Source organism: Branchiostoma lanceolatum, chromosome 3, assembly GCF_035083965.1.
Source record: "Branchiostoma lanceolatum isolate klBraLanc5 chromosome 3, klBraLanc5.hap2, whole genome shotgun sequence".
NCBI classification, from domain to species: domain Eukaryota; kingdom Metazoa; phylum Chordata; class Leptocardii; order Amphioxiformes; family Branchiostomatidae; genus Branchiostoma; species Branchiostoma lanceolatum.
The window spans coordinates 1407236-1431786 of NC_089724.1; the positions used below are offsets into that span (position 1 = coordinate 1407236).

Sequence of the window (24551 nt, forward strand, 5' to 3'; positions counted from 1 at the left end):
GGACAAGCATATGCTAAGCTCAATGCTACGGTGTGTTCACCTCCTCTCATCATCACCATCGTTCGTTCCTCCCATCGTTCCTCCTCTTTGACATCCTCTCAGTGACCTCAATAACTATTCAAATATTTGAACTACAAACGATATACATTTTCCAATGTATTTACTAGCTTTAAGCGACCGTTCTTTAACAAGGTAATGCAATTTGAAGTAATAATCGGATCAATAAGAAAACATGTAAGGTAAAGGCACACTATGCCGTGGACCGGTGTTGATGTGCAGCACAGCATGGATCCAATTTGTACAGATTCTGTACCAATAACGACGGCCTGTATGTATGTACTTTACTACGATAAACAATGATGGCAACATTGAGCGTGTACGGCAATGCGTTGCACTGTGTGTATTGGTAAAAGTATGTTGCAGAAATTCACACAAAGATCACAGAGAGAGAGAGAGAGAGAGAGAGAGAGAGAGAGAGAGAGAGAGAGAGAGAGAGAAAACACACATCAAAACACACATGTGCACACACAACCAAAACACACACACATGTGCACACACGCGCAGACAAGACCAAAACAAAACTTCGCTCCCTTAGAGTGGAGTTAGAGTGAATTCGAAATAATCAGCAAGAAACGGTAATATTGAATGTAAAACGTCCCCCGTAGAGCCTGCAACGGAGGCAGCCGCAGCGAAGCCTGATCTGCAGCCTAGACCAGAAGTGGTTCCAGAGCGCCCCACCGACAGCGGACGCGCGATGATTGGGAAGGTAAGCAATTTGCTCCCTCCCATTGGACCTCCAGCCGCCTTCACGCCCAGGTAGGGCCACGCCAACTACATGTCGTGGAGCACGTCAACATGCGCGCCGATTTTGACCATTGTTTTCATATCGAAAACAAAAAAAAATTCGGCGGTTTTTCTTAAAAATCGGAATACAGTTTGTACGTAGTTAGCTCACATCCTGGTGAGAAGTTGCCACCATATCATCATCAAAGAGAAAACCAGGTATGAAGGACATTACAAGCGGACTGTTGCCTGATGCAACGTTTCAAGAAACCTTAAGTTGTTGTTTCTTCCTTTGGTCCCTCCAAGGTGTTGTGTTCTTACTTCTTAGCTTTCTTCGTATTCTTTTAATACCTTTCAACTTTCAAAACCAATACATCATCTTCTATAGGCCAGTCTCCCTTTCCTTCGCCCCCCCCCCCCTCTTCTACTGGAGGCTGCGACTAAACATTTGACAGACGAATTTCATAGAAAAAGAACGATTTGTTTGCGTTTCGCGTCTTTTGAATTATACTTTCACACATTGCATCATATTCTAGCGATGAAATTGAGGGTCCAATGTTGGTCGCTGGTCAGGAAGAGGGCTTTGATCTCTCGCTTCGGATTCGGGTTCTCTAAAGACTGTCTTCCAGACAATGGGACCAGTCTGGCCCGCGCGCCGTTGGTTTTAGGGCGTGTGTACGCTGCTGCGTGATTGGACACGTTGAAGGACGTACTTAGGAGAAGTTTGTCAGATCATAGCACACCGCTAAAGAACGATTACCAGCACTTTTGTGAGTTTCACGCCGAGGAAGCGAAGATTGGCCCCGAAAACGTGGAAAGTTGGTGGTCGCGATCGGAACGCGATTGAAGTCGAGTGGTGTTTCCCAGGGGTCGGGATTTACGGGCTGGTGCTGAGGACCGGGAAATCTAGCGGCGCCACCATGGCTTACCCGGCGGGTCAACCCTTCACCGTCCCCGAGGGAGCGGACAGGTACGCCCCGGTGCGGGGGACGGGGTCGCCCACGGAGCTGGTGAACATGACCAGGTCGGCGCTCAGTCAGCACTCCATCGCGGGGATCCTGGCCGCCACCGCCGCCAGCAGCGCGATGGAAGTGCCCGCTGCGGCTGCCGCAGCAACTCCGGGTGAGTAGGAAAGTTTGCCGACAAATGTCTGTTCCTACACCAAGGTTAGGTAAAGCAGTCATCCTCAGATGATCAAGCAAGGAGCTAGCAGTAGTAAACAGTCATTTTAGTGAAATGCAGCTTCGTATGCGTTTTAAGCCAAGCCACCACTACTCTTCTCGAGTGTGTTGTGATCTTTCACACCGGTGAACAAGCACATGATATGATAATTCAGACATTTTTACACTTATATATATAGCCCCAACAGTCATCTTGTTTGCAATGACAACTGAGAAGAGCGAGTCTTTCAACAGAAATCGGTAAGAGCGGTAGAAAAATCCGAGTCCTATATCCGTGCTGGAAGCCGGTTAAACTCTTTCATTATGTTATATTATATACCAAAACAACTTTAATGCTCAATGTTAGTATGGTACGCAGACGCGTACGTACCCACAGCTATAATAGATATTTCGACAAAACATTGAAGCTCTATGTATGTATGTCAACACTGCAAAGCGAGCAGCATTATCAAAGGCCCAGAAGGGTTAGGAAGGTATAGTATAATAAGGAGTTCGTTTTGAAAGCTTTGAATTGCTTTACCTGTCGATGAAGGTTATACATACAGGTTATGAGATACGCCAATAGCAGTTACTCAAGCAACTGGATATGATTTTGAAAACGGTCAGACGTTTCAAGTAGCATCCACTACTTTTCGTCAGTGGCACATTGCTTTACCGTTAGTACGAGGGAAAGGTTATCAAATTTATCTGCCATTCACTCATCTTGTAGGCCGTTCAACATGTACAGAATAAGGCTCATGATAACCTTACCACAGCATGTCATCAGCAGGAATGGGTAATTAATTGGTACTTATCTCCTCCAATTGCCCTGTAATTACGGTAAATTTCCTGACATGCATGTTTTGTTCCTACCCAACCTTGTCGGTTTCTCGTTATTACCGAGTTCATTCTATGCCCTACGACAAACCAAGGAGGTTTGATTAAACCTCCTTGGACAAACCGATCTATCTGCACAAAGTTGGGATCCTGAAGTAAAGTTTTATTTTCTCCACATCTGATTTAGAAATCTGTATTGACATCGTACAATCAGTTTCCGCAACATGCACACTTTGTGCCATATAACACTATGCTATAACTTGAGTAATGCATAGGAGTGCTTGCCAAACGATAGAGACCAAAAGACAATGTTATAGTTACCCACTGAGACCCTGTATTTGTGCTGTTCCAACGGGAGGGGACAACCGAGCAGTATTTTTGCTCAAACATGTGAGATTCATCAGTGAACAACGTTAGTTCAATACAGGCCATGCTTACCGTCAGCAACACCAATGAACATATTAGAAGTGTCGTTAAATTGAAATAGTAGGTAGGTAGGTAGTCGACTTGCTTACGTGCGACGTATTTACGTGCGACGTGCACCGTAGGGTAATACCGCCCCTTTGCCATTTAAATTGAAATAGCTAACTGTAAAGATCATGTATTCTAACTGTTCAGAAATTGCTAATGTGTAGCAACGGCAGCTCAACATTGAATATAAGAAGTACAGCGGCCACAACTGTAAGTGTTCTTCCATGGATTGCCATTGCCACACATTGGCCAAAAGGCAAAGAAACGCGGACATGAACGCCGTGAATGGAGAATTACGGTAGAGCACGAGGGGCTAGCACTCATCAACAGTAATATGTTCCACACCAGACGACAGTACTAGTGTAGTCATGTACCGATCCCAAACATTCGTACACCCATAACCCTTAGTAGTAAGATTTCTGAACGAACAATTCGGACTTGGTTCACAAATATGAGAAGACTTAACGCTTAACATGGCCTCCTCGCGTGACTTGAATCGTTTTGTTGAAGTAAGCTTAAATCGTTAGATTGATTTTCAAACCTGAAGCCTTATTCAGACCGTCTACTGAATCATTTTAGCTCATGTCTATTCGTGAACTTTTGCTTCATGTCCATGTCTTTTACGTTTCATCATGACACAAAACGGATAGCATTATTATTAGCGTTACCCTGTCATATTCTGTTTGCTTCACTGATTATGTGACTGTGTAGTTCTGTTGGGACATTCGTGTAAATTTAAGAAAAATGTTATTCAAATTCCAAGGAAATGAACTTTCATATACCTTAGTCTGTAACACTGCATGATATGATTAGAAATCAGCCGGAAATTCTTATCAATAGATGTTAATAGATGTTAGATGACCAATTAATAAATGATGATTGACCTATTATCACGTGTTGATTACAAGACGACTATGTGGTGAGTACATATTGGATGGATGTTTGTTACGTTGTCATCGTTACTGTATGTATTGTTACTTTGATCTTGTATTTGTATGTGATAAGAAGTCCAGGAAGACTAGTGATGTGCCTTAGGGCCCATCGCTACTGGATTTTCTTCAATAAAGTTCAATAAAGCTCAAAGTACAATCAGCGTGGTATCCAAACCTAAGTTGATCAAGAGAGGAGACTCGGGAGTCGTTAGCTATAATAGGTTTGGATGCCATGCTTAAGTGCCATGCCCGTTATAATTTAACCGCGAAGAGCCAAATCTTTCAGCATGAAGATTAATTTTCTTCCTGACGCGTAGCCTCACTAAGCATTCGGCAAAAACTGTGATTCTAACATTTTCAAATGTGAAGATATCAACTTAACCGCGAGTAACCAGGGTATTCTTGTCCTTGTATTCCTGTTCGGATCCCGGCTGTTGTCGCTATAAAACACGCTTCTGAAATGGGTCAGAGTCCCTAGGACGGGACGTGGTCCATTGTTCATTGTGCTTGTTAAAAAGAGCTAGGGAAACTTCCCCGGTATAATGAACTTGTAGATACTGTACCTAGTGTCTGTCTTCTCTGTCACGACCAGTGAAAGTTTAGCTCGTCAGTAAGCTTAAATGGTTCGAAATCACTCTAACTTTTTTCGCTTACCTGTTTTTGACAAAAACACAAGCATCACGACACACACACTCAACTTAACTTACAGACACTGGGGGTTTACTTTAGAAGTTAGATAATGTCTGTACTAGTCGGAAACTTCCTCTATTCTCCTTTATCTATTCTTGCTTTGACGACATGTCTTGAAAGGTGACGAGCAGTACCCAAACAGCGAAGACGACACGAGACCCGGGACCACCCCGCCGACCCCGAAGCCCGGGCCAGGAGCAGACCGGGGTGAGGGCGGGGAGCCGGCGGACAAGGAGTCGCCTCCCTCCGCCGCCGACAAGAAGAAGAAGCGGAGAAACCGGACGACGTTCACGAGGTAGCTACAAGTGTGACTCATATCTCTTTTGAATAAAATATAGCTAAAAGGTAAGATGTGAGAACAATAGCTTAATTCTAGTCCTGACGGAGTCGTTTTGGTTCTACGGCTGCACTATTTACTTTAGATCAATTTACTTCGATTTAGTTTTGTCTTATGTTTATGATTCTAATCATCCGTGACCCTCCCTCCATTCGACCTTGTTGAAAAGTTGTCATATGGCCGATCAAGCAATCGAGATGAAACTAAAATTTAAGGCGTTGACTTGACCTGAGTTGAAATCATGTTGACAAGAAAGTGACCCACTATAATTTGGCGATTGCTATGAAATCTCAAGTTTACCGCAGCATGTCGATTTTGTCCGCGACTCGCGACGAATACCACTCGTCGTTGTTTTCATGACTTTTATGACTTGTTCTTCAGTTCAGACTTCTTGGTAGGTTAACGTTTTCCCTCCTCTAACAATATGGCTCACGAGTTGCATCTCCAGAACTTATCGTCACGAAAGTCAGAAAACTGAGATGATGTAAAATCCTAAGACGTCCAAAGATATTGGTCAGAAAGTTGGCTCAATTCAAGACTAACCACAAATTATGCCAAAGCACAAAGCATTCCTTATAAAATGAAATTTAATTTGAATGAACTATGCATTATCATTATACTGATCATCATTATATCCTTCAATTGCTGGACATGATTCAAAGCGTACAAAAGTCAGCTAGCCCATTTCGTCTCCGGAACCGATTCAAAAGCATCGCCGTTTACAGACTTTTGTAGACGCGCAGTGGCGACAGCACTAACACGAGAAAATAACATGTCTCAACACGACGACGTGAGATTTACAAGTCGTCTTAGAACCCGTCTTAGTCTCTCCGTGGCTAGAGTCGCATGGCGTGCGGACAAGAGTTAAGTCACAAAGCAAACTGTTTGGCAAAGTTCATAGACTTTGTAATGCCGTAGTGGCGACAGAACTAACACGAGAAAATAACACGGTTTCAAGACACGAGGCCGCGTCGACGTCGTCTTAGAACCCGTCTTACTCTATCCGCGGCTTGAGTCGAGGCGTTCGGACAAGAGTTAAGTCACAAAGCAAACTGTTGGGCAAAGTTCACAGACATTGTAAGGCCGTGGTGGCGACAGAAAATAACACGGAGGGTTCCAAGAACTTGGCGGAGATCTAGAGTAAACCTGTCGGGTGGGATCCAGGGGCGGCGCCCGGTGTCAGCCGGCTCAGGGGATTAACATGCCGGGGGGAGCTTCTGTGGAAAATACCTGTTTGTTTGGGACTTCATTCTGGCATTTGGGGGAGGATTACGCCATAGTTAAAAGTTTGTAAATGTTTAAAGTTCATAGTTGTACAACCCTTAAAAAGGATTGATAATGTACTATTGATCGGGCGTACAAGATATGCTATTCTAGCAGTTTTTGTGACGAACAACGTTAACATGAAATATAACTTGCGCTCAGAAAATCATGAAAAAAGGTCATTAAATCCCAAACGTTTTTAACATTTTCATTAAAAAATCTCCGAAAAAAGATCCACGTTATCTTAAGTATTCAATACTAGTACGTAGTTAATTCGGATATAAAAGTACTTTGTACATAACAAAAGTATTCATACGTAGCCGACGCGTCGGCCTTTCAATAACCGTCTGCCTGTGTCCTCAGGGTCTGGATGTACTTGGAAGGTGAGGAGAGTCACCGACACGTTGGCAAATAACACACTTTGGCTGTGTACAAAGAATTTTGTTATCCGGTGATTTGCGAACCTGATGAAACTATTCACAGATATCGGTCTCTTTGTTCTCAAAACTACTTCACTACTGTGATCAGAGGAAGGGCAACCTGGTTGGGGCTGCATTCGTCTTTCGGAAGGGGCGTGAAATGGGGGTTCCCAGTGATCGAGGATGTGCCTCCGAGCACTACAACAGCCACATTACTCAGATGGGTACCTGCTGGCTCTACTTCAGCTGAATATGAATAATATTTATTCGTGTCCGCCATTTTGCCCTTGTGCAGAACCATATTTAATGTAATCTGGCAGAGACTACTGTTCTCTTTTGACCTGTCTGAAGAGAACACAGTTTGTATCGTTTTTCAGTGTAATCCGGTAGAGACTACTGCATTAATGACCCGTCTGAAGAGAATACAGTAATTTGTACCATTTTTCATTGGAATCTGGAAGAGACTACTGTATTTCTGACCCGTCCGCCATTTTGTCCTTGTGCAGCTTCCAGCTGGAGGAGATGGAACGCGTGTTCCAGAAGACACATTACCCGGATGTGTACATGCGCGAACAGCTGGCGCTCAGGGCAGATCTCACCGAGGCAAGGGTGCAGGTGAGTCATAAAAACAATAGTAAAGTTACATTGAGTATGATATTAGGTTGCTTTGGTAGTAACGTTTCTGCTGCCTGGATGGCGTATTGAAAAGTTGTGGTATACTAAATATGAAACAAAAATAAACTTATGCTTATACTTATACTCTTTTTCTATTGTCATCTTCAACGGAGGTGAAGCATAATTGTTTTTTTAAATAGCTAGTAAAGAAATGCGGTTTGCGACGTGTTTGCTCGTGTTTTAGATAGCCAAACGCACTTGCTCACCCCGACGCGATAAGTGTGCTGGGTTCTTTTAAGTGCAGAGGTTTGACGTCTGAAGCTCCCCCATGATTGGCCAGTGAGAAGAGATTGAAAGAAAATTATGATACGAAAAGTCAACCTGCTGAAAAAGCAGGGATATGTTGCCTAAAATGTAAATACGACAGCAGGTTAGGAAATATCAGTATGTACATGTTCTGAGGCAGGCTGACAAAAAGATATCTTACACACTCATAAACACTTTATCATATGCATAACACAAAGATTTCGTGCCATTGCCATAAGGCATTGTTCTGGACTGAAATTGATTTACATGCATAATTGTTGATTGACATATTTCATAAATGATTGACATATTTCATGGATGATTGAGATATTTCATAGATGATTGACATATTTCATAGATGATTGACATATTTGATGGCTGATTGACACGTTTCATAGATGATTGACATATTTTCTGGATGTTTTGCTGATGAGGATTTGACAGAAATGACACCGAGATTACCACATGTCGCCACGATGACTCAAGCACGCGGGCATGTCGGCCACTCAGGGGATCCGGAGTTATGTAAGGAAGCTTGAAGCCGTTGCGAGCTGTTCTGACGAGCCTAGCGTCTCAAAACGGAATGCGGAGAGCCGCGACTCCCTATCACACATTCAGGACCTCACCACGACTTTGCTCCCGACCACTCCACAACCATGGTCGGCGCTGGGTCGGGAGTAGCTTGGAATGCTCCTTTCATCGCCCAAGCCGAGAATACGACTTTCCCGACTTTGACTTTCGAAATTCATATTCGGCTGGTGCACACAACTTTTAGTCGGCAATCCACCCCCCCCCCCCAAAAAAAAACATAGATGACCTTTTGGTACGACTTTATATTCCCAACCATGGTCTTGAAAAGGTCGGGAGGCCATGGTCGGCTATCGGCTATGTCTGCGACAGGGGCTTTAGATCCTTAAGCCCCATTTTGTTAATACATTTACATTGATAATGTACACCGGACCGGTGAAGTTATAGCGAACACCTCTGGCAAAATATTTCTGCTATTCGACCGACGTCCACCGCTGATCACTTAGGAATGCCTTCCACCGTTTATCGGCCCCCGGGTGAGACTGGCGGAGACTCGTGTGTGACCTATAAAACCGCCATGTTTCATCCTGTCATCGTGGTGGCGACTCTCCCCTGATAACGCGGCCTGGCCAGCCGTTAGATCGTCGGACCGTATCTGGAGTTGTCTTACAACCTTCTCTGGGATTGTTCTAATCTCCAAGCAGATGTTCACTCCAGCGTGATTTGCCGCGTGGTTTTGCACGTTTTGTATACGTTTTGCTTGCCTGGGTACCACCCTGCTTTGCTGTCAACGTTCGCACCTATATTCGCTCGCCAGTTGGCGGCGTTGGAAAGCAAGCCCTAAGCCTACTAATATAGCTGGTTACCAGGCTAACATCTCAACTGGAAAACATGTGCAAATTAAGGGAAAATGCTAAATACAGACAATAGATCATTCATCATCATCATCATGCGCCAAAAAAAGTTACTCAAGCAACTGGATAACATTTTGAAAAATTTATCCAGTTGCTTGAGTACCTTTTTTGGCGTATCTTACTACCTGGATGTCTAACTTTCATCAACGCATCATCATCATGTTTTCTGTGCGTTTACATGTTTGACGAATGTCAACCTGTCTTGTTTTCTGCCAAATAGATCATAGCAATGTATGGCACTTGCTTGACTCGCTGGTCCGACTTCGAAACAGATTAGAAACTTGTCATACATCGTCAAGGTTATATTCGTCGTGCAGCAAAGTCAGATTTCAAACGACCCAATACTAGTATCATCAGAGCAACTACTTTGCCAAGATGATGAAAAGCTGACAAAAACAAAAGCAACATCTGCTTGGAAAACAGAGTTCCATGTTTTGCAACCGAAGCTTGATCCTGCTCGCCTCCCCGGTCACACACACGCCCACAGATGCGCATCACCCCGCCGTTATCTCCGCTCGGGACCTTTCGGCGCTTTTCAAGCTTTATCGGGATCCTCCGCACCAGAGCGCCGGCGATAAGCGCTGCCCGGGCCGCTCGCGACGAACGCGGCCCGCGGCCCCTCGGGAGAGCCACTCAATCCCCACATCAAAGCCCCGCTCGAGATCGCAAAATCCCGTCTGGCTCCGGCAAGGGCTGGGACTACATGTGGCTCCCAGACTTAATTAAATTTGTTGGGCGAAATTTATTTCCAATTTAGTGTCGGCTTGACCCTGCGGTGCCCCTGGGAGAGTCGTTTACCAGGGGTGCCCGAGCGCTCGCACGGAGTTTGTGAAGCAAAAGAGAAGCTCGCACGTGATACGTTCGTCCAATACGTAAAAGATCAATGTCATTAAAATATCATGGAAACAAAACGAAACATACGTTCTCCCGACGACGGTTTGCATTAAAAGTTAACTCCGTGTTCCATAAGATTAATATTCGTACGTTTTGCATAGTGTTAGTTCGTGCGTTTTTCATTAGATTTGTGCATAGTGATCATTGCGTTTTTTCATAAGAATTTGTACGAATCTTTACGCATAGCCTAGAGTCCGGCCTTGTAAGGTTTGGTCATGTCCCAATGTCGCTAGCCCACCAAGAAGGCTAGACTCCAGGCTAGTCTACGCCGGGGCTGAGAGCAGTGCTAGATTCGCGCTTCGCCGCTTTGCAGCCGGTGTCAACAGTTGGTGTTTCTGAGAGGGGAAGATTACGGCGCAAGTTTATAAACTGCATGCACTCCTGTCAATGCCGAACGGCTGGCACCCTACGGTCAGCCTTAGCCACGATATGTGTTCATTCATGCCAGTTAAGTCCCATCATAAAGCTATTAACTTTCCGTGCCCTATCATGTAGACATGCAAGAGCTAGTTAACGTTACTAGCTAAATGCAAATTGTTCCATCAACTCGGCCTGACACTGACCCCAAACTGAAGATTTTCTGGTTGGCAGTTACTCCTTAGAGTTATATTTTGATGCATATACTTACCTCAGACAACAAGCGTGGAGTCTTCAAATTGGAATGAAATTATTTGTGAAAGCAAATTGAAATTACAGGGATTCAACATTCTAATTCCGTACTCAAAGTTAAGCTCTTACCAACCAGAGCCCAATAAGTCCCCTGACAGGTTGCTTTTCCGTAAAAAGCTACTATTTGCCTATCATGGTACTGTACTAGTATCAGTTAGTTTTCAGCGGTTACGAATTTGTGCGTGTAAACGTATCATTGCGTTCATAGACTTCCTCAAGTTGGAAGATATCAAGCTTTGCTGATGTTGCATTTTTCACCGAATCCAACAGAACGGGTCTATCACAACTCTCTTGTTTCTAGTGTTGAAGTTTGAATATTAGATGAGGCAGATATGACCTACCGGCAAATTTCGAAGAGCTTGTTGTTGTTGGGGCTTGTAACATGAACGGAGAGGGTTCGCAACACGGTGGCAATGTCACAAATAAGACATTATAAAGTCAAACAGGTTGAGTGCCTCATTGTGATTAGGAGACTGTGTATCAATGATTTTAGTATTCTTGTTTGACTGTTGTGTTTAACAGACATTATCTACCAGACAGGGAAATTTCTAACAGCTTGAGTCGTTGTATGAGATCGTCAGTACAGACGGCGGGTCGTATTCTTACACAAGTTTGACAGGCCGGCGCGGCGTTGTCGTTACCTTGACCTACTGCCCACTTCTAGGGAACTGATTAGACCTTTATCTTATAATTAGAACCTTGCGGGGAAAGACACTTACTGCAATGTCTCTAAAGAATCCGTCATCAAAACTGAGAGTAAACCTAACAATTTGGGCAACTTTCACAACGAAGTAGCCTGGATGCCAGACCCCCAAACTCTGAAATATCTATCGTGTAGATATTTCAGACTTTGGGGGTCTGGCATCCAGGCTTACAACGAAGCAGTGCACTAACATTTTCCCATATGTGGCATTGCGTGGCAAAGAAAGATTCGCCCTCCTTTTATCTCACTACAGTCAAACCTGCCCAAGAAGACCGCCCGGGGGACCAAATGTGGTCTAAGATTCTAAGTGCTACCTGCTGAGTGGACAGGTGGTCGCCAAAGACAGAATTGTTAATACTTGTGACAATGGGGAAAATCATTTACATGTAAGTGACCACAAAAAGTGGTCACATATGTCCAGGTGGTCACAGGTTTGACTGTACAGTATGAATTCTTGCGAAGACTTTGTCTTGCGCAATTATAATGTGTTAAAGTAGGGGTGGATACCATCACCATGACTTCAATGGCTTCAATGCTTCCTCGTCCATCTCTGCGAACGTTATCTGCTGTTTGTCCGTAATTTACGCGGACTTGCGGGACTGAAGTGCCGCTCGGGCGTCTCTTAACAGGGAGAAGATCCGGCAGAAACTGTGGGAGTGAAAACAGACTGGTCAACTCTTCATTAAATGTCCATTTCCGCGGAAGTGGTTCCTGATAAAAACCGAATCATCGCAGATCGCTCGTAAAACATGCCGGCACCTACTCCGTCCTACTCCGGAGACTATTTATGTAATATCTACCGGATCAGATATTGGGTAGCCTGGTACCCAGACCTCAGACAGCTGCAGAGTGTACGAAAGTAAGAGGACGAAGACGTACTAGTATTTGGCAGTTATGCTGCGGTTTGGATAGCAGACTAGATGTTTGGAGGCACGGCACACTGTGCTGCTATGCGCTTCTACAACAATACTGTCAAACCACTATCTATCTATCTATCTATCTATCTATCTATCTATCTATCTATCTATCTATCTATCTATCTATTAGTAAGTTGTTGAAGTTGTAGTTTTTATGCCCTCGAATAAATAATTATAACATCAATTCCAACGTGTGAATCCTATATTCGAATTTTCGACAACGACGCACGCGAAATGCGTTCGAATTATTCGATGGAGGCCCATGCAATATAACTTCGAAGAGCAATACCGTAAAATACAAATACGGACCGGTCTAGAACACCCGGACGTATCGAACGTTATCCCGGCCCAGGTGTGACATAAGGTACAAGTTGCTGCTGCCTACAGACAGCGTGGTATCCATCGCTATTATTTTTATTCTGATTTTAATATTGCAATCAACTTGCATGTTACATTTGCATGATAACATGTAATCTGTTGATGTACATTAAATTCCGATTTCTTGAATGACATGAGTCATCCCTAACCAGGCTGATAGCTGTTTCTTCGCTGATGGTCGTTTCTTCGTTTCTTCTTCCTAACCAGGCTAAACCTGTCCCTTTACTGTAGTTGCCGGATTTCTAGACTAGAAGTCCCCTCTAACCAGAAACCTAGCCTCCAGCAGGCTCCGCGGATCGCTGGGAAAATAGTAAAAATTGGCCAAATAGAGTGAATTATACGGATGGGATTTATTTTATTGCCTTTCTGCTCGCCGACATAGGACAGGCTAACTGCGCCTGCGAATAAAACCCTTCATGGCCAAATCCCCCGGCAAATGTTCTCCCTATAGCCAGCGCGGTTAGTCTGATACAAGAAACCCAGCAGTTACACTAAAAACATGATGGGGGATGTCGTGATAGTCTGCAGAGTGCAGAGGCTGGTAGGAGCTGGCGGCAGAGTCTCGGCGGGAACCTGGGGGCGGGACCGGAGGAGAGGGAGGGTCAATAGCCTGCGAACTGACCCACAGAGCACCCAGGAAGAGCGCGGCGAGACTCTATTACTTCTGTATGGTCTTGTAAGACGGGGTAATCTCCAAGCAGATGGTGGGAGGCAAAACAGCATCACCTCGACAAGTCAGAAACTCATCAAGCTGGACTAACGGACTCAAGTAACGACTACCCCAATCTAGCCAGGTCATGAGACCGCTCAGTAATAAAGCTACGTCACATGACATCGTGCCTGGTCACGAGATCTCGTCACATGACACCATACCTGGTCACGAGATCTCGTCACATGACACGGTACCTGATGAATCCTTTCGGCACGGCGGATCCAGGTGTTCGACGGGATCTCGGCTGAAACGGAACACGTCCTGGGGGGAGGGGACACGTCGGGCGGGGCTCCAGTCTGGCGGGGCTGCACATGTGCGGGATGATTTGTCGCGAGGCCAATCTCCCTGTTGTCGTTGGGGATTAGTTCCGCCTCTACTGTCGTCTGCGGACAGCCTGGAGGAGGGAAAACAACAACAAACCAGCTGATGGCCACTGATACCAGACTTGCTCCCTTGCAGTTTGCCTTACATGATTACATTGCCGACTGATTTTGCCGAGTATTCGGCAGATCCGTCAGTCTTTGTCACTTGGACAGTCTTGTTCTGGGCATCGTGCATCACTAGTGAGTCGTGACTGTACTGTGAAAACTTGTTGCTTGAGGGTCCTTGATAGAGGACATGCCGTACGGAATATGCGTCAGATTCGTCAGTCTTTGTCACCTGGACAATCTTGTTTGTTTGTGCCTCTATTCAAACTCGATATTTAACTCTATGATCTATCGGCTTCGAGATTCAGGAGTGTCAAGGGGTCAAATACTTGGTCAACAGAGTTAACTCAAAATAATGAGAACAGTAACAAACAATAATTCTTACATTCTTATATCCATATATCCATGTTGTCGTCTCGGTATAATATTATAGGCAGCCCGTACAGGTGTGATCTCAAAATCAACTCACGGAGTTGAGCGTCATAGATATCTGTGTAGTGACGCGTCCGTTTTTTTGTGTGCCCGTACAGGTGTGGTTCCAGAACCGTCATAGATATCTGTGTAGTGACGCGTCCGTTTTTGTGTGCCCGTACAGGTGTGGCTCCAGAACCGTCATAGTTATCTGTGTAGTGACGCGTCCGTTTTGTGTGCCCGTACAGGTGTGGTTCCAGAACCGTCATAGTTATCTGTGTAGTGACGCGTCCGTTTTGTGTGCCCGTACAGGTGTGGTTCCAGAACCGGCGCGCCAAGTGGAGGAAGAAGGAGCGGTTCCAGCAGATGGCCGGGATCCGCCAGGTGGCGCTCGGGGCCGATCCGTACGACATGGCGCCTATGCAGATGGCGCCCAGAGGACCGGACGGATACTCACAGGTAGGGCACACTAGCCTGGAATCCAGACCTATTATAGCTCCCGAGTCTCTCACCGCATTAGACTCGGGAGCTATAGTAGGTCTGGATTCCAGGCTAAGGGCACACCGCACACTTAGAGGTGTAGGAAACCATTCGTCTTCTATGGGATCTTCTATCTTGTAAACTTTCTTGGTCGTTAGCGACAGTCTGTTTTCGAACAGCCGAGTCAATAGGATCGCGGGCGAAGTGACGTCGTGGCAATGACGTCACTCTACTTTGATTGAAACTTTGACTCATCGCTGTGCAGCCTTGCTATCGAACAAACAAAAGACTTATATATACCGCAAACTTTACCTAAGCCAAATTTCCAGAAACACGATTGCCGAAAATCACGAAGTTTCGGTAAATCAAAGGTCATCAAAGGCTTAACTATAGAGCATTTAAACAACTAAGTTGCTACACATCAAACAATTGAAAGTGTTTCCGACTTTTCGGCTTTCTGTACTGAAGCCCTCACCAGGTTCGAATGACCACTTACTTAGGACACGTGACTTAACATGGCATTGTACAACGTCTTCACCTGTTACTGGTAAAATAGATATAACAATCACAGGAACAGTTTTAAAGTTAAAACCAAAAGGATGACAAAAGTGTGGAAACTGTCCTCTAACACCGTCCTTTTCTGTTGTTCTATATCCAGATCCAGACGCCGCCCTGGCAGCCGAGCCGCGGCAACAACAGCTCCTGCATGTCACCGCAGATCAGCCCCCCTCCCACCTTCATGGGCGTGGCCGCGCAGGCGCACTCCGGCTACCACACCAGCGCCTCGCCCGGACAAACCACCAATAGCAACGCGTTCCCGGATCACATGACTGTCCACGTGACCATGGCCAACGGACAGCACACGGATGTGACGTACACCCAGACATGCGCAGACAGGAGGAGTTCAAGTATAGCTGCTCTCAGACTGAAGGCCAAAGAACACAGTGCCGCGCTAGGCTTCATGGGAGGACTGGTCGGCCCTTCTTTCATGTGATGGCGTCATCCTGGTGGCCATGGTGACGTTAGCTATCAAAGAGCCAGATTGGACGTTTTGTATTCAAAGGCAATGGTGACGACCCGACACCAAAACACGGTCATAACTGTATCATGTTAATCGGTGGGCAATCGGGTTGCCACCAAAAAATCTTTCCCTCCAACCTCTGCTTGGAGAGTAAACTTCTGCGGCATGTTGTAGTGCTGAAGATATCCAATTCTATTTTTTTTCCGTTTTTATTCTATTTTTTCCCCGTTTTAGCTAGGTCTTTTTGTCACTTCAGCCGCAGATTGAAAGCCAACTGATGAAAGATGATCTTCAGCAGAAATCCACGAAGTGGTTATGAGAACACTGTAACGTATACGTACTTACGGGCTAGTATCTGTATTGTATATCAGCAAGTGATCTTTTTGCTGCAACCCAACCGGCCTCAGATTCTACCTTATCAGTTGATTTCTAGTTTATAGACACTGTATAATGATCTATAATGTGATAATGATATGATACTGATATCACATGCGCAAGGGAACAGTTATCTACTCAAGCTACTGGATAAAATCTGAAAGTTTTCCAATTTTATCCATTTGCAAATTTCCCAAATCTATCCAGTTGCTTGAGTAACTGTAACCTTGCGCATCTTATCACATGGATGTCGAACCTTTATCGGAATAAGATTCATAATTATACACGATGTGTTGATGATTCAGTAATTATAAACATGATAGAATATTTTTGTAACCAAGTGGTAAGAGGAACTCACATGTAATAGTAGCGAGGACGAAGCGATAGAGATCATCGTGAACTTTTCTATTTTTTTCACATTCAATACACGGACCAAAAACTTTCAAGAGTGACGAAATGAATCGAGTGTGACATTCGAGAATCATTCCGAACATCCTGCATTCCTCCTCACGGTATCTTTATCAGTCCGGTTGCAACTTGCAATGGTGTAATTTATCGTCTTTGTAGGACGAGAAGACTGTCACATTCTTACGGTTTACATAAAATGTATTAGAACCTATATTTCATTGAGTCTTGTGTATATGCGTGCCTTTATGTTGGGTCGACCGGTCTCGATTATGTCTCAATGATACACCTTTCGAAATGGCCTGAGTGTCATCTTGTTTAGTTCACTGTTTACTCCACAGGGAAGGCAGACTCTGTAACTAAACAGGCTGACATTCAGGCTGCTTTCGAAATACATTGCACCAGAAAAAACAGTAATCTTACCAGTGTTATTTGTATACCGGCTTCTCAGTTACAACACGACCGGGTTTAGATTTGGATATCAGACTAGCCCAGAGCCGAGTTCGATAAGGGTAAAATAGCTGCAAGGAGTATTTTCAGTATCGGTACGGCGTATCGTTCCACTGGGCCCTATATTCCACTAGGCACTACAAGGGTCTAAACGAACGAACGAACGGACGCTTCATCAGTCGTCTTCCGACCAGAAGACGCCGCCCTCGAGCCCATTCCTGTTGTGTTGTGATGTGCTGGACCCTGCTGCCCTTCTAATTGGTTCCGACAGGCGGCTCTTTTGAGCGGCGCGACCTGTGACCGCGGGCAGGATACAGTAACCGAACGTAGCCGCCAGGAGGGTCGGGGGGTCAAGGGTCGGGCACGAGGAGGAATGTTCCCTAGAGCATTCGTAATAAACGGTGTTTATATACGGGGGAGGTTGCCGGTAAACTCTAGTCTAAACAACTCTGACATGTGTTTCGGGTCACAACATGTTTTCATGTACGAATACTAGTATATACAATCTTCATTGGCACAACTTAAGTGTAGCGACTTTCGTAAGGTCTTCTACCATTCAGCTCAACTCAACTCAAACAAACAAGTGGATACAAATGAATTATCCTACGTACAAGTATATGGATAAGTAGACATGTCGAGTTTAACGCAAAACTTATACTAGAACAGTCCGTAGTTCTAAGCTCTAGACATTCTTTAGTACATGTACCTATTTGTACACAGTAAGTGACACCCCCTTCTGGATTCATATCTATCTGTAGAGTAGAATGTATCAAATTCTGTTGAGCAAGCGGAATTAAAGTTGAACAGCTTTGAGCTGTTATCATGATATCGTGAACAATCCGGGATGAAGTGACATTCATCTTCATAAATGTATGTGTAGCGGCAGAGAGAGAGAGAGAGCGAGAGAGAGAGAGAGGGGGGGGGGAGAGAGATAGGATACCACATGGGTTGATTAAATGGTCTGATTCATTGCTTCTCATAGATGAAACGATAGATAGTGAACAAGACTATGTTTTTTATCATGATTCTACTGTAAAGGTGAGATAAGAAATCGAAAGATTAGAAAATAAAACGTTTTTTGTTCTCATATTAGTAAGCGCCATCTTGAGTAGTGTTCAAGTTCAAGACCAATAGATAATTCTTTGTTTGTTTGTTTGTTTGTTTGTTTGTTTGTTGCATGTATAGTGGTACCAAACCTTACGAAAGTCGCTTTACTTTTATTTATTTCCTTCTTTTTGTTCTCTTCAACGAACAAAACAGAGACATAAAAACCATGCAGCAGAAATCAAATTATATGCCATAATATAAGTCATTATCGTTTGTGGGTAATATAGATAAGGATCAACATATCAGAACGAAAGAAACGTAATAATCAAGTAGATACACACTGTGTCTCATTTACCCCGGCGTTTCTCCGATATTCCTTTTCTATCTATAGAACCCGCAATACAATATTCGACTTTATTATAGATATAAAAATATCGATAAAAAGATTCAACCTTCATGTTATTGGACTTTCTAATATTGTATATAACATTTTTGCTAAATGAATAACTACGCTGGCTATGAGAATAATTTTGTCAGTGGAATTTGGAAACCATAGGATTTTATTGGCCAGGCGCAGTCGGAAGAGAAAGAATCAATCTTTTCGGAGACTGACTCACCTGGCCTAAAATTCCCCTATTTGCCAAATTCTAAGATCCATACCCCCGTAGGAAGGCCTGGTGGAGGCTTCCAGTTGACCCCAGTTGACCCTGTCCGGTCGGACCTTAATCGCCATCACAGCTTCATCACTTTGCGCCCATTACCAGCTGATGTGGGGGGAGGGGCATCTAAACCAAGCGATGTGATTCAATTTAACCCGTTTCCAACCTCTAACTGTGCCGTAATATCCTCCAGACCCGTCTGCTGGTTTCTCTGGTGTCGAGCGGTTGCGAATGTCCTGTAGTCTTCAGCAATTAGGTTGAAGTTCCCGAGTTTAATCTCTTAGATTTGTGAACAGTTGTTTTCACAAGCCAAGCGGATCGGCTGTCTTATGAATGAATACAACATGGCATAATTGGTATCACTGCTGGAAAAGAACACCTTGCCTTATTGAGAAAACTTACGATCTATGTACGGGTTTAATGTGAAGGCATTAAAAGGGCAAGCGATCTTCAACCAGTTAATCTCAGTGATGAAGAGTTGATCTTCCACTGGCCGTGGTAGAAAAACAGACATCCGGAGAAATCCTCTTTGGTATTTTTGACAAGTAAAACGAACAATATCACCCATTTTGAGGACTGCCGTCCTTACCAGAATTTATAGCAACGAGTTTCAGTGTCACTTCAAAGCCTGAATAACAATGATAAGTTATATTTTGTACCAACCAATAATTTGTACCTAGCAAATGTTTTGGGGACCGCGACTGTCACTTGTCAGTCGCCTTGACAAAGGTGACGGACGGTACTCGAACCGCGGGCGAGATAAAAATGCTTGGCTGCGTACAAAGCACTTTGTTATCCAGTGACTTTAAAATCCTGATGAAACCAATTTCTTGATTCATCCTCATCCATACAGGCTGTTCCTGCCCAAGGTGGTCAAGTCTTTCCGTCGGCCTTCAGAACTAGAACCTCCTTTTAACTTGAAGAACAGACATCGAAACTCTTTCATTCCAAGAACAATACATTCTATGTCCGCAAAACTCGTGCGACTATGTGTTGTCATGTTCATTTTTTTGTGTAATTTTGTATTGTTATATTAGCAATGATGAGGTTTTAGAAAAGTCTCTGAAGTTTGGTCCGCAATCTTCTCATATGACGCTGAAGAAATCAAAAATCTCAAAATCGTCCAACATAACTCGTCCGAAAGTCTAGAACAGCAATAGAAAAGCCGTACAGTCATAGTCTCTACAAGTGCCGTACATGTCGCTGGAAAAAATAGTAGAAATTTGTGAAATAGACAAATAAATAGAGGAGTTAGCTGGCCTGGGAGTACAGCGTGCGAACAAGGGACATGTAATGCTTCGGTCACAATTGCGCCGGTGCCCGTCGGGGATGTAGTCCCGGCCGGGCTCTGACGTCCGGGGGGCACCGGCTGTCGTGGTCACAATTAAAAGTTTCCTGCACGCTGCCCTGCAGGGGTCCTGGGGTGCTCCGGCAGGCACTCGGTGGCATTTTTGTAAAATTTTGTCAACTTCATTGGTCGGTCTCTGGTAGGTACCCGTCAGTTGCTCTGACGGTGTCTTGTAGTGACCCCTGTGGGGTCCGACAGGGTACCGCGTGCTTATCTCACCCAGTTGGGGCAGTTGTAGGGTCCCTGCCGAATGCCCCGCGAACGACGGTCGGGCATCAGGCAGGCTCCTGGTAGGCACTCATCATATCTCGGGGGTATATAAAACTGCACTGGAGCTCAAAAAGAAACACGATATACGAAGTTCACGTTTTAGTTATGCTCACCTGATCTGTAACGTCACACACTTGACCCGGTCTTACGAAGTACACACATTTAGTCGGTGCACTTGATCCGCATACGTATCATAACATAACAATGCTTTATTCTATAATTTTGGCTAACCAACATAAACATGAAGAACTTTATTGCGCGACTATTGTAGCAGGTACAAAGTATGGCAACAACAGTAAACATAGAACAAGACATAAGTATGGAATAAAACTATTGACTACAACAAAATAAGTATCTTATGTTTTACATTATTAAAGTTGGGCTAATTTTGAGTACCACTATTTTTTCTAATAACAAAACAATCTTTTACATATTTGCCAAGATATGTGTAAAGTACATGGTTTAAAGCAAATAAGTAACAAAAAATTCTAAAACTACAAATTGCCTTATTTTCTGTAGTAAAAATAAAAGTTATGATATCAATAAATCCAAATTGTTCCTAATACACAAGAGAAACAGACCAACATTTTGGGGGGTAATGATAGATGAAAAAATTACACTCAAAAGCCCAGTCTCTGCTATAAGGGAAAAAAATTGCTAAAAGAATAGGTGTTATTGTGAAAAACAAATACATCATCCCTGAAAAGATTCTCACAACTGTATACAACAGCCTTACATACTCTTATTTAACCTACTGTAACATTGTTTGGGGGATGCGCCTGCCATACAACTCTACATCCTCATATAACTCTCCAAAAGAAATTCACAACGATAGCAACTGCTTCTGACTTTCGCTCACACATGGCTCCTCTATTTCAAGAATCCAAAATACTAGATATCAATAAATTACAAATCAATGTTTTCACAATAAATTTGCATTCCAAAATTTCCCCAATATATTTTATATTTTTCCCAAACCCTTGATCACACTTGTTCACAACTATTATACCAGGCACAAAAATCCATATTCTTCTATTCCGTACATCATTAGCAGAGTTCTCCAAGTGCAAATATGTCACAATATGGAACATTTTTCAGACAAATATACAAACAAGCACTTTTTTCTGACGTTTAAAAGTTATTATCTAGCTTTCATTTATACCATTATTTGATTATCATTGTCTATCGTTGTCATATTCTATGTATTACTTTTTTTATTAGTTATAATCGTGTTTGATAAGTATACACGAGGAGGGCCTAGTATGAGCTATATACGCGTTTTTCCTCCTCCTGAACCTGTTATTATCTATTGTTGATCGTATTATGTATCATAAATGTTCTTGTTGTGCAAATGAATAAACAAACAAACAAACAAAGAGACAAATTATTACCTGTCCCGGTGGACTGACGGCAACCGGAGGGGTACCTCGCGGTGTTCTCACGTTGAGGTCACGGCTTCGTTTTGGCCGCGGGGCCCGGGTAGAATTTAAGTCAGAACTAAATTTTTCTCGGGTCCCCGCCGGGCCCAAAAAATAGCCCGGTAGCCGCAGGGTGCCCCAAGGGGCCACGTAGGGGTCACGCCCGGAAGTGCCAAAAACGGCCCGGGAACTACCCGGCAGGGCCCCTTTTTCCAATTGTGACCAAAGCATTAACAGGTACTGTACCAGTAAAACTGGTTCATTGCTAAGTTAGCTGTCTGGAATATGTCCTATCGCAGCCCTGTGAAGTCCGACCATATTTATTCAACAGTAGTGAGTTGAAGAGTATCAGATTCTGTATTTTCTCAGTAGCTTCCGTAGAGCTAGTCATGTTTCGGGGGCTCATTAATTGGGGTTACTTAATAACTTGTAGCGTATATAGTTCCGTTTATTTCAACAGTCAAAACACTGCGCAGCTAACAATATCAAACAGTATTGTGACTGGTCGTATGTTCAAACTCTTAGAATCAGAGTAGATATTCCTATGAGATTCTGTCTAAATATGCTGATAAGACAGAAAGAAATTGACAATTGACAAAGTGAAAACGAACGAACGAACGAACGAATGAATAGAATAATTAAGACGGCCGGTGAAGATTTCTTTGTGATAGAGGCACAGCTACGAATGACATCAGCAGCTGAAGTGAAAACAAGTCCATCGTATAGAGAAGAAGAAGGAAAGTCGAGCGAACTTTATCTGCAAGATAAACACTTGTGTCACCTGTTTTGTTATATTACCTGAGAACAAGGTCACAACGCGAGAACCACGTTAGCGTATCTCTCTAGAAATCTCCCTCGCTGTTCCAGTGATAAGAACTTGTATCAAAGCTCTTACCGCTGGTTAATAAGTCTCGTCTCGTGTGTCGGCGGTCCCTGTGATGTTGACCTTGACCGGGACCGTTCCGTGCGACCTTCCCGCCCCCGCGGCCGCCATGTTGGTGACCCCTGACCCGGCGGAAGGCAGAAGTTATCGTCTTATTCGCGGTCCCTGTCACTCCGTCGGGTCCAATTGGATTTGCGCGGGGAAGCCGAGCCAGACTCCAGGGGATTATCGGCCCGAGCTGCCCGGTGGATTAACAACCAGCTGCCGCCCGGGGGGGAACTTGGCTCCGGTGACGCCCCTCTGCCGACCTGTTTGTTTAGCAGACACGATTTTGGGTGCCGCAAGGTCAGGAGCGCTTGTCGACTTTAAGTGGAGATTGGACGGCATCCAGTCGGTCTGTTAGGGCTGGAAAATTAATGTTGCAATCGTGTTTCCGATTACGTTCCTGAAAAGATTAGGATTCTCTTTCAAGTTTTTCGATTTCAAATGGATAACGAAGGGTGCTGTAACTTCGGACGTCCCCTAACTTCGGATAGATTTGTAATTGTGGAATTATGCAGATAATAAAGCGATCCATGGTTGTTTTCACCTACAGTGCTGAATAAACTCGTTAAGAACCCAACTCCACAACGAAAAATCCCCAAAAACCGCCACTCTCATTTATCACTTTATCACATTTATCACTAGCATTACACTTTTCAGACCACCGACAGTGGTGTAATGCGATGTCGAACTCATAATTTTACGTCCGAAGTTACAGCACCCTCCATTACATGTACAGTTTACATAGATGTGCAATGTACAAGCACAATGGAATGGATCAAATAAGTACCATATCAAGTTACTTCTCATTCTTACATCAATTCTTCAAGGCTTCAATAAGTGTATGAAAAATAACAACGAATACTACTTGGAATTCTGTTTTGCATTTTACTTCTTTCCCAGTGCCTTAGCTCTTCTTGATCTTTTCTTTCAGTATGGTTAGAATATAACGTTACACTAGCAACGTACGTCGTTGTTATTCCAAGATTCCTACACCATACACAAACATACATACGTGCGTATGCATGTATGTACAATAACAGATTATACATAACCCTACCCTAATCGGTCTTAAAAGTTGATGGCACGGGGAACATGTAGCTTCAAATTAGTTCATGTATAGTATGATAAGGACAGGTTTCCATAACGATTTTTTCTTTGTCTTTTTTTTCAAGATAAGGCTATCTATTACCATACTCATGCGAAGATGTGCTTTAAAATATTGTGCTACACTCAACTCAAAGGCGCCACCTAGCGAGAAAAGGAAAAGGTGTTGTTCTTGAGGTTCATGGAAATGCGCAATGAAAGATACTGGTTAAATAATTCGGTTTTATGAACCTTTAATTAAACGCATCTGAAAAGATCTAGACAACGTGAACATCTCTTGTAAGTATAAACAGTATTTAGCCATAAAAAAATGAACATAATGTAAAGTACTCTTGTGTAGAGTATAATTAAAGAAACTTAACCAAATTGTCGGAAATCCCATGCATTAAACAATGTTAGTAGCCTACATACATTCAGCTTTTAACATTGCTGACTAGCTACGAGTCATTCTTTGTGCAAGTATAAGAGAACAGCAAGAGCACCTATTTTGCCTACCTTTTACATCGTTCGTGATAAATTCAAATGAAATATTAAAGCAATAAAACATTCTAAAAAGTACATGCAGTCTGGCCGAATGCTGAAGTGAAGTGATGGTCGGCCTCTTATGTCTCATTATCTATCATGTGTATAATTATGTAACTGTACAGTTCTATACAATTCTTACTTCCAGATGACCGCC

The 24551-nt window shown here is 43.7% G+C and overlaps 1 protein-coding gene across 1 annotated transcript; it reads left to right on the top strand.

The window, feature by feature from the left end:
• Window positions 1–1398: 1398 nt before the first annotated feature.
• Window positions 1399–16862, top strand: LOC136429637 (retinal homeobox protein Rx1-like). Its single transcript, XM_066419556.1, has 5 exons — window positions 1399–1905; window positions 4994–5168; window positions 7399–7507; window positions 14680–14826; window positions 15506–16862. The coding sequence occupies exons 1-5, from the start codon at window positions 1704–1706 to the stop codon at window positions 15839–15841; spliced, it is 969 nt and encodes a 322-aa protein (XP_066275653.1). The 5' UTR covers window positions 1399–1703; the 3' UTR covers window positions 15842–16862.
• The last annotated feature ends 7689 nt before the right edge of the window (window positions 16863–24551 follow it).

Excerpts from the sequence above, each read along its gene's own strand:
- LOC136429637 (XM_066419556.1), top strand. The coding sequence starts at position 1,704 with ATGGCTTACCCGGCGGGTCAACCCTTCACCGTCCCCGAGGGAGCGGAC. Across the intron at positions 1,906-4,993 it reads GGCTGCCGCAGCAACTCCGG|GTGACGAGCAGTACCCAAAC; the intron begins GTGAGTAGGAAA and ends ATGTCTTGAAAG. Across the intron at positions 14,827-15,505 it reads GACCGGACGGATACTCACAG|ATCCAGACGCCGCCCTGGCA; the intron begins GTAGGGCACACT and ends TTCTATATCCAG.